Below are 10,170 nucleotides of genomic sequence, written 5' to 3' on the forward strand. Positions count from 1 at the left end.
GAAGAAGTTCATCTACAGACGCTTGTATATAGGTGTATAATAGTGTATAAGATGTGTTTATACACTCATATATACTATTATACAAGATTATACAAAAAACTGACTTCGTCTTCTTCTTTGCGTCTTTTCTAAATTTAACTCAAATCTATTCCAAATCATTTAATTTAAATTTTGAACTCCTTTTGATATTTTCAATCAACTGAAACAACACCCAATCCAAACAACTAACAAAATCAAAAAAATCCTATTTTCGAAAGCAAAACTTTGAATGGCCTTCAATGGTGGACTTCTACTCTTCAATTTTCTTACATTGCAACCAGGTGACACAAGGTAAGAAGCAGCAATGGTGGACGGCCCTTTGAAGCATATGTTGAAGATGTAAGAAGAAGAGAGAGTGAAAATAATGGTTGTGAGAACACATATTTAACTCCATAGCTTTTAGAAGCAATGGTTGTAAGAATACAAGTTTTGAATTTGCTAGTGCTTTCAAAATATGTACAATATGAGCTAGGTTGGATAAAACTTAAAAACATGAGCCATTTTTTGTTATGGTGTGAAGTCATGTGTATTTTCTTGTAATTTTTTCTTAATTTTACACCTGCTGCATTGAAGAAACCAACTGATCCAAGAACAGAGAGCATGGCAAGTATAACTCCTGAAAGACCAAGCAAGACATGGAACACAACAATCGATCAAATTCAGAACAAATGTCAAAAAAGAAAATTGAAGAAGGCTAATAATATAAGCACCGCCTTAACAGACATGAAAAATTGTTCCCACCCTGACAGTATAAAATTTACTTTCTCAACTTCAAAAAATAGTATTCTCTCCGTTCCAGTTTATGTGAACCTATTTCCTTTTTTATCCGTTCCAAAAGAATGATCCCTTTCTAAATTTGGAAACAATTTTACTTAAACTTACAATTCTACCATTAATGAGAAACTTTTATAACCACACAAATACTCTGGGCCCCTTTTTGACTTGTTTAGGACCACAGACTCCAAAAGTCTTCATTTTTTCTTAAATTTCGTACCCAGTCAAATAGGTTCACATAAATTGGAACGGAGTGTTTTCTCATTATATTCCTGGATAGCACAGTCCACAGTTCCATCATTAGCTCACCCCAGGTACTGAACTCCTGAAGTGTTACTAATCCACCTAGCATAGACCCACCGGGATAGTCATCCAAGTCAAACCCCTTTCAGACAAGGTAATAATGATGAGATGTATCCAAATTGGAAGAAAGAAGAGAGATCACGATAGAATTGGATAAATCTCTCCAAAATAAATTGAATCACAGGAAGCTAAAATACTGTCATAGGGAACAAACCAGTCAATTAAAAGGGAAAAGGGGGCCAACAACGGGATCAAAGAATTGATGCCAAAGGAACCAAAAATAATTTCTACCAAAACTTAGGGCCCATAGTCCATAATATGTTAATGATTGCTACTAATAGGGTAAAAATAGCATGAAGTTTTCGGACTGATCATTCAAAAATAACTAACGTTTATAAAGTCATTAAAAAATAGCCACTATTTTATTGAACACGAAAAGTTCCAGCATAATATACTGGAGATCGGTGCACACTTCTAGTATATTATGTTGGAACTCCAACACGCAGAAAGTTCCAGTATAATATACTGGAGATTGGAGCACTGATCTCTAGTATATTATGCTGAATCAGTATATTATACTGAAACTCCAGTATAATATACTGGAGTAATTTCCCGGATTTTGAACAATATTTTTGTTCAAATTTATCTTTACATGAAAACTGACTAAATTTCTATTACTTTTGAAATCGTGGCTATTTTTGAATCACTACTTGTAAATCTGACTATTATTAAATTTCTACCACTAATAGGAGCACGGCGAAAGGTAGAGCTCGATTTCAGTATGAGCAGAGTATCACAAGATCAACAATGTTAGACCTAAAATAAAATAAAATATATGTACATTCATCTAAATCATATTCATGGATAATGAAACATATTATCAGGGAAAAAAGGAATAAAAATAATAAATTTTTAGATTCAGACTAATCAAAGGCTTGACAATTAGCAAAATGCGCAGAAGAAAACATAAAAAGGAGAAGCAAACACTGGATTCGAATCTTCATCTGAGTCGTCGTCAGAATCGGTTGGATTGCAAAGGGAGCATCCTCCTTTGGGCCTCTTCTGCGCCGATAACGGTGTCTCATCATCATCATCATCGGGTATATCTCATTTGGCCCTTCCTTCCTAGGTTTTGATTCCACCATTTCTCAATTGATTAGATTTTAAAGTCTATCACTAGTCAGTTGTTGTGAAGTCATATTGTATTGACAATTGAAATTGTCAATATAACGATCACTTTCAAACTGACAATCAAATCTTCCACTGGGTTTTAAAGCGGTTTTCAATTAGGTATTGTTTCCTTTCCACGGTGTATTTGAAACTTATTTACTAAAACTTTTCAAATTTTATATATTATCCGCCCTAAATAATTTTTTTTTTTTACAATTTATATATGATCCATTATTAGTGTCTTAAATTAGGGGATTCTTCATTTGAAAAAAGGCATAATTGCAGGGACGAAGTTTAAATTGTCTTTCCCTCTAAATAAGATCCTTTCCAGTTGTGTGTTACCTATTTTAAGCCATAATTTGCGCAACTCTTCTCTCTCTTTGTCATAATTACCTATTTTAAGAAAATATTAATGTATGGTACAACAACATACGAATTAAAAATAAATTTCATACAAATTTAATACAAAATTTGATATATCTACAATAATATACATGCTAAAAATAAATTTCATACAGCTAATTATATAGTATTCAACTTATTTACAACTTATCTACAACTTTCATACATCACTCTTACCTAGTTAAATACAACTATAGTCACGACCCAATTTTCCTTATAGGCTGTGATGGCGCCCAACGTTGCCGCTAGGCAAGCCAACGGTGAACTAGCCATGTATTATTCTTTTTAACATTTTAAAAATGGTTGATTTTTAATTATTAAATAAGTAAGAAATGAGAAATTTAATAAAATAAAGTGTAAATCATTATAAGACAAGTGTAGTGAAATAAATACTCAAAATTTATCACGTGTCTGCTGGCATAATTCCAAGACCTGGTGTCACAAGTGTATGAGCTACTAGTAGAATATAGAAAACTCTAAACTAATGTCTGAAATAGAATAGACAGAAACTAAATACTAAGAGAGACTCCGGGTGCTGCAGAACGGGCTCAAAAAGCAACTCATCACTAAGTCTCGGGGTACCAAGGGTGCGTGCTGGGACGACTGCCAGATGTACTTGCCTCAGATCCTACACGATTAGTGCAGAAGTATAGCGTGAGTACATAAGCAACGTGTACCCAGTAAGTATCCAGTCTAACCTCGAAGAAGCAGTGACGAGGGATCGACATCGACACTTACTATGGGCCAACAAATAAAATATAGAAAATCTAAATAAGCATGGATCATGTAAACAATAATAGTAACTCAATAACAAGCGGTGAGTAAATAATTCTTCAACTAATAGTAAATTCCAAGTTAATTTTTGCTCTCAAGCCATAAGATAATATCAAGTATGCTTAGGCTCCGAGTATTATCACGCACGATTTATACCGAGGTCGTACGACCCGATCCCATTTATATACTGTATGCACTGCTGAGGGTCAAATGACACGAATCATAGATGCATCTATTAACCTGCCGAGGCGAACGACCCACTCCCATGAGAATAAGGAAGCTTACCTCGTTCGCCAAAGTACTTGCGAAGCGAGAGAACATGGATTTATAAGAGTTATTAAATATTCATCAATTTTTTCCCGAAAATAAGAAATCTAACTTGGATGTTTCAACGTTAAATTCTCTAGTATCAGCTCTATTCAAGATAATTAATATGCATAACAAATATGATAGTATAATTAAAGCATGATGTAAACCTAAGACTACCCAAACATCTCATGGAATATAGCTATGCACGGACTCTCGTCACTTAGTGCGTATGTAGCTCCCCATACAAGTAATTCACAAAAAAATATATATCTAGGGGGATGAGTTCCCTCTTACAAGGTTAGGCAAGAGACTTACCTCGTTCTCAAACTCACTTCCGGTCCACAAATACGCTCTAAATCCTCAACTTGGTGCCAAACAATCCGAAACTAGCCAAATATTATATAAATAAATCAATATATACTCAAAATTTCATAATTTAACTATTGGAGTAATTACCCAATCCAAATTGAAAGATTCCTAAAATTCACCCCGGGCCCACGTGCCCGGATTCCAGAAATTTTCAAAGATAATTGTTACCCATAATCTCACGAACTCAAATATATTATTTTCACCCAATTCCATAATCATTTTCGTGGTTAAATCACATTTTAATCAAAACATTGGTTTTTCAACTAAACTCATAATTTTCACAATTTTTTTCAGGTTAAAATCTACCCTTAATCTATGTATTTAACTTACATTGGATAGAAATTACTTACCTTTAATAGTTAGATGAAAAAACCCCTCTCCAAAAAATCCAAAATCGCCCAAGAAGTGAAATAAATGAACCAAAAATGGCCTAAGTCCCGTCTTAAATGAACCTTGCTGCCCAGCAATTTCCTCTTCTGTAGCTCCACATCAGCGAGCCCGCTCCTGCGTCGTACGAGCCGCACCTACGACCTTGCCCCCTTCTGCGGTCGCACATCTACGCCCGCATGTCCGCACTTGTGGACTCATCCCACATAGCCCAAATGCGCACCTGCGACCAACGAGCCACTTCTACGGTGCCGCACCTGCGGCCAGTCCTTCGTAGGTGCGAACGCACTAGAAGCCCTGCTGCTTCAACAACTTCTTCCAAGTCCAAACGAGTTCTGCGCATCGTTCAAATGGTATCCAGGCCCCCAAGGCCTCATCCAAACTTACCCACAAGTTCGAAATCATTAAATGGACTTGCTCGACCTCTCGAAATATGGAAAACAACACCAAAACTAAGAAGCACACCCCAAAGCAAATCGAATCAACTTATGAACTTAAAATTCTTCCAACTTGATCTGAACGCGTCGAATGATACTTAAACTACTCGGAAAGACACCAAATTTTGTGTGCAAGTCTTAAATCACCATACAGAACTATTTATGGGCTCGGAATCCCAAACGAACCTTGATAACTCCAAAACCTACTCTAAACAAAATTTAAAGAACTTTAAAACTTTCATTGCGCCAACTTTCAACTTTATGCGTCGAACCACTCCCGGGTCATCCAGAACCAAATCCGAACATACGCCTAAGTACAGAATCATCATAAGTATGTATTGGGACCGTCAGATCCCGATTCCGAGGTCGTTCACTAAAAATGTTGACCTAAGTCAAACCTAACCCTTTAAAGTTAATATTAAGGAACTAAGTGTTCCGATTTCAACCCGAACACTCACAAATCTTGAACTAACCATCCTTGCAAGTAATAAAATAGTAAAAACACATACGCGGGGGGTCTTATTTAGGGGAACGAGGATCTAGAAAGTAAAACAACCGGTCAGGTCGTTATATTCCCACCTCTTAAACAAATGTTTGTCTTTGAACGGGTCTAGAATCGTACCTAGAGTGCCGAACAAGTGTGGATATATGCTCCGCATGTCCTCCCCGGTCTCCCAAGTCACCTCCTCAACTTTTACCACAAAAATCTTCTTGGATCTCAACTGGCGAACCTACCTGTCAACAATGGCAACTGGCTCCTCGTCATAACCTAGGCTCTCATCTAGCTAAACCGTGCTGTAATCTAACATATGCGACCTGTCGGCATGATACCTCCGGAGCATAGACACGTGGAAAACCCGATGAACTCTCGATAGATTGGGAGGCAAGGCAAGCTCATAAACAACCTCCCCAACTCGTCTCAACACCTTAAATGGACCTATAAAACTTGGGCTCAACTTGCCCTTCTTCCCTAACCTCATGATTCCCTTCATCGGTGAGAATTTCAAGACAACCTTCTCACCACCATAAATGATAGATCACGTGCCTTTTGATATGCGTAACTCTTTTGTCTGGACTGTATTGTGCATAGTCGCTACTGAATCAACTTTACCTTTTCCAAGGCATCCTTCACCAGATCGGTACCATATAACTTAGCCTCGCCGGGCTCAAACCATCCAATGGGCAAAAGACATTGCCAACCATATAAAGCCTTAAATGGAGCCATCTCGATGTTGAACTAATAACTGTTGTTGTAAGCAAACTCAACCAAAGGCAAGAATTGGTCCCACTGCCCTCCGAAGTCAATCACACATGCTCTGAGCATATCCTTCAAGATCTGAACCGTCCGCTCCAACTGCCCGTCGGCCTGCAGATGAAAGGCTTTACTGAGCTCTACCCAGGTCCCCAACTCACTCTGTACTGCCCTTTAGAAATGCGAAGTAAACTGAGGGCCTCTATCTGAAATGATAGAAATAGGCACACCATGCAACCAATCAATCTCCTGAATATAAATCTAGGCCAACCTTCTGAATAATACATAGTCACAACCGGAATGAAGTGTGTCTACTTGGTCAACCTGTCGACAATGACCCAAACTACATCAAACTTCCTCAAGGTCCACGACAACCAAACTACAAAGTCCATAATAATGTGCTCCCTTTTCCACTACAGTATAGTCATCTGCTGGAATAGGCCACCTGGCCTTTGGTGCTCATACTTAAACTGTTGGCAATTTAGGCACCTCGTTACATACTCGACTATGTCCTTCTTCATTCGCTGCCACCAATAATGCTGCCTTAGGTCATGATACATCTTCGTATGGATGAATAGAATACCAAGAACTGTGTGCTTCCTTAGAATCTTCTTCCTCAAGCTATCAATATTAGGAACATATAGGCGACCCTGAAGTCGTAGAACACCATCCTCACCGATAGTAGCCTCCTTGTCACCACCCTGCAGTACCGCCTCCCTAAGAACCAACATGTGCAGATCATCAAACTGACGAGCCTTGATCTACTCGAATAATGAAGACTGAGCGATGATGTATGCAAGAACTCAACTGGGCTCTGAAATATCCAATCTCACAAGTCTGTTAGCCAAGGACTGGATGTCGAAAGCTAATGGCCTCTCCTCTACTGCAATGAATACCAACTACCCATACTCTCTGCTTTTCTGCTCAGGGCATCTGCAACCATATTCGTCTTGACCGAATGATAAAGGATGGTGAAATCATAATCTTTTAGTAACTCAAGCCACCTGCACTACCTCAAATTGAGATCCCTCTGCTTGAACAACTACTGCAAGCTACAATGATCGGTGTAATCCTCACAGGACACCCCATAAAGATAATGCCTCCAGATCCTGAGAGCATGAACTAGCGGGGCCAACACTAAATTATGTACGGGGTAATTCTTCTTGCGGAGCTTCAGCTGACATGAAACATATGCAATAACTCGCCCTCCTACATCAATACATAAACCAAGCCAATGCATGAAGTATCGCAACAGATAGTATACATCCCTGAACTGGAAGGAAATACTAGAACTGATACCATAGTCAAAGATGTCTTGAGCTTCTGAAAGTTTGCTTCGCAATCATCGGACCACCAAAACGGAGCACCCTTCTGGGTCAATCTAGTCAAAGGTGCTGTAATAGATGGGAAGCCCTCCACAAACTGACGATAATAACCCGCTAGCCCCAATAAGCTCCTGATCTCAATCGTCGTGGTAGGACGAGGCCAACTCTGAATTGCCTCGATATTCCTGAGATCTACCTTAATACCCTCGCCTGATATAACATGCTCCAAGAATGCCACAGAATCTAACCAGAACTCACACTTGGAGAACTTAACATATAGCTTCTGTTCCCTCAAGGTTTGAAGCACCACTCTCAAATGCTTCTCGTGCTCCTCCATGCTGCGCGAGTAGATCAAAATGGCATCAATGAAGACAATGACAAACAAATCAATTTATGGCCTGAACACCCGGTTCATCAAATCCATAAATGCCACTGGGGTGTTAGTCAAGCCGAAAGACATCATTAGAAACTCATAGAGGCCATATCTAGTCCGGAAAGCTGTTTTCGGAACATCCGAATCACGAATCCTCAACTGATGGTAACCCAATCTAAAATTGATCTTAGAGAACACCCTGGCACATTGCAACTAGTCAAACAAATCATCAATACGCTGTAATGGTTACTTGTTCTTAATGGTAACTTTTTTCAATTGGCGGTAATTAATGCACATCCGCATAGTCCCATCTTTATTCTTCATGAATAACACCGGTGTACCCCAAGGCAACACACTCGGCATGATGAACTCCTATGCTAGCAACTTCTTAAGTTGTTATTTCAATTCCTTCAACTCATTTGGAGCCATGTGGTATGGTGGAATAGAGATAGGCTGGGTACCAGGAGCTAAACCAATACAGAAATCGATATCACGATCTAATAGCATGCCTGGTAGATCAAAAGGAAACACATCGGAGGACTGCTGGACCATGGGCGTTGAATCAATCGCCGGAGTCTTTGCAGTCATATCCCTAACATAAGCTAGATAAGCCACATAACCCTTCTTGACCATGTGTTAAGCCTTTATAAAAGAGATAATCTGACTAGGTGCACTGATAGACGAACCCTTCCATTCCAATCTAGACAACTTTGGCATCGCCAAGGTAACAGTCTTGGCATAGGAATCAAGGATGGCGTAATATGGAGACAACCAATCCATGCCTAGGATGACCTTAAAGTCAATCATATTAAGCAACAGAAGTTCCTCTCTAGTCTCATAACAACATAAAGTCACGACACAGGACCGATAGATCCGATCCACAACAACAGAATCGCCCATTGGCATGGACACATATATAGGAGTACCCAAGGACTCGCGAGGAACACCCAGAAAATGCAAAAATAGAGATGAAACATATGAGTACGTAGACCGTAGATCAAATAGCATCGAAGCATCGTTGACATAGATAGAAATAATACCTGTGATCACAACATCTGAGGCCACTACATCGGTCTGGCTAGAGAAGCATAGAACTTAGTTGGAGCGCCGACTGACTGGCCTCTACCTGACTGGCCTGCACCTGGTTTGCCTCCACTTGCCTGGCCTCCACCAAATTGGGCTCCACCTCTAGGAATACCCTACCCACCTGCCCTTTGCCTCTGGGTCGCCGGACGGCTGGTGTGACGGCTGGTGCTGTAATCATAGGCTGATGACTCTGCTGCACTGCCTTGCCTTGAAGCCTGGGGCAAAACCTCTTCATGTGGCTAAGATCCCCGCACTTGTAATATCCTCTCGGAGCGGTGGGCTGCTGACCTGAAGACTTAACCCTGATGGCCTGAATAACGACTGGAGGAACCCTGAATAGTTGGTGGATGGTAGGATCTCCCTAGAATGGCACTGAAATAGGGCCGCACTAGAGCACCTTGGGAAGGCGGCGATGCTGGATATGTGGGCCTGCTAGGCTGACCTCTCCCAAAACTGACTTCTACCCCCAGACGGAGCACCACTAAACCCTCTGGAATAATGGACCTCTTGTCCCTCGGCACCTGCACTCGGCTCCGTTGATGAACACCCTTGATCCTTCGAGCTATCTCTACAAATAGCTCATAAGAAGTCCCCATAACCATCGCTCGGGCCATAGTATCCTAGATACCAGAGTGTAAACCTACAACAAACCTATGCACTCTCTCTACATTTGTGGGGAGTATCATAAGTGCATGGCGAGACAACTTAGAAAACCTCGCCTCATAGTCGGTCACTGATATCTGACCCTGTTGGAGTTGCTCGAACTGAAACCACGACTCTTCCCTCTGAGAGGGTGGGATATACCTATCTAGAAAAATATGTGTGAACTGGTCCCAAGTCAAGGGAGGAGAACCTTCTGGTCTGCTGAGAAGATATGACTGCCAACACCTATAGGCCCTCCACCTAAAAAGTAGTAAAGTTCACCGAGTAGGACTCCAATATCATCATGTTGTGCAGTTTATACCTGCATTGATCAATAATGTCCTAGGGATCCTCATGTCACTCACCTCCAAAGATAGGAGGATGAAGCCTGGTCCATCTATCCAATAGCTTCTACAGCTCGCCGGCCGCAACTGGTCTGGGCTCACGTATAACTGCTACAGCTGGCTGGGCTTATGTATAGCTGCTATAGCTTGCTGGGCTCTGCCCATGGGTAGCGCGCCCGGGGTC

General features: G+C 40.5%; 1 protein-coding gene and 1 long non-coding RNA gene across 2 annotated transcripts; both read right to left on the bottom strand.

Annotated features, from left to right (window-relative positions):
- Positions 1-395: 395 nt before the first annotated feature.
- LOC138889011 (uncharacterized) lies at positions 396-2,410 on the bottom strand. The gene is made up of 2 exons (XR_011406555.1): positions 1,123-2,410; positions 396-655 (listed from the first exon to the last, which is right to left on the bottom strand). It is a non-coding gene; the product is annotated as an uncharacterized lncRNA (long non-coding RNA).
- A 4,219-nt stretch (positions 2,411-6,629) lies between these two features.
- On the bottom strand, positions 6,630-7,878 carry LOC138889642 (uncharacterized mitochondrial protein AtMg00860-like). The gene is made up of 2 exons (XM_070172975.1): positions 7,516-7,878; positions 6,630-6,977 (listed from the first exon to the last, which is right to left on the bottom strand). Exons 1-2 carry the CDS (start codon positions 7,876-7,878, stop codon positions 6,630-6,632), a joined length of 711 nt encoding a protein of 236 aa, XP_070029076.1.
- Positions 7,879-10,170: the final 2,292 nt, after the last annotated feature.

The sequence above is a fragment of the Nicotiana sylvestris genome, chromosome 4 (genome assembly GCF_000393655.2).
Source record: "Nicotiana sylvestris chromosome 4, ASM39365v2, whole genome shotgun sequence".
Classification (NCBI taxonomy): domain Eukaryota; kingdom Viridiplantae; phylum Streptophyta; class Magnoliopsida; order Solanales; family Solanaceae; genus Nicotiana; species Nicotiana sylvestris.

What these genes read in the sequence shown, in the direction of transcription:
- LOC138889642 (XM_070172975.1), bottom strand. Translation starts at nt 7,878, where the DNA reads ATGGAGGAGCACGAGAAGCATTTGAGAGTGGTGCTTCAAACCTTGAGG. An exon ending in TCAAGACATCTTTGACTATG is followed by an intron (nt 6,978 to 7,515) that starts GTATCAGTTCTA and finishes TTATTCGAGTAG; the next exon opens with ATCAAGGCTCGTCAGTTTGA.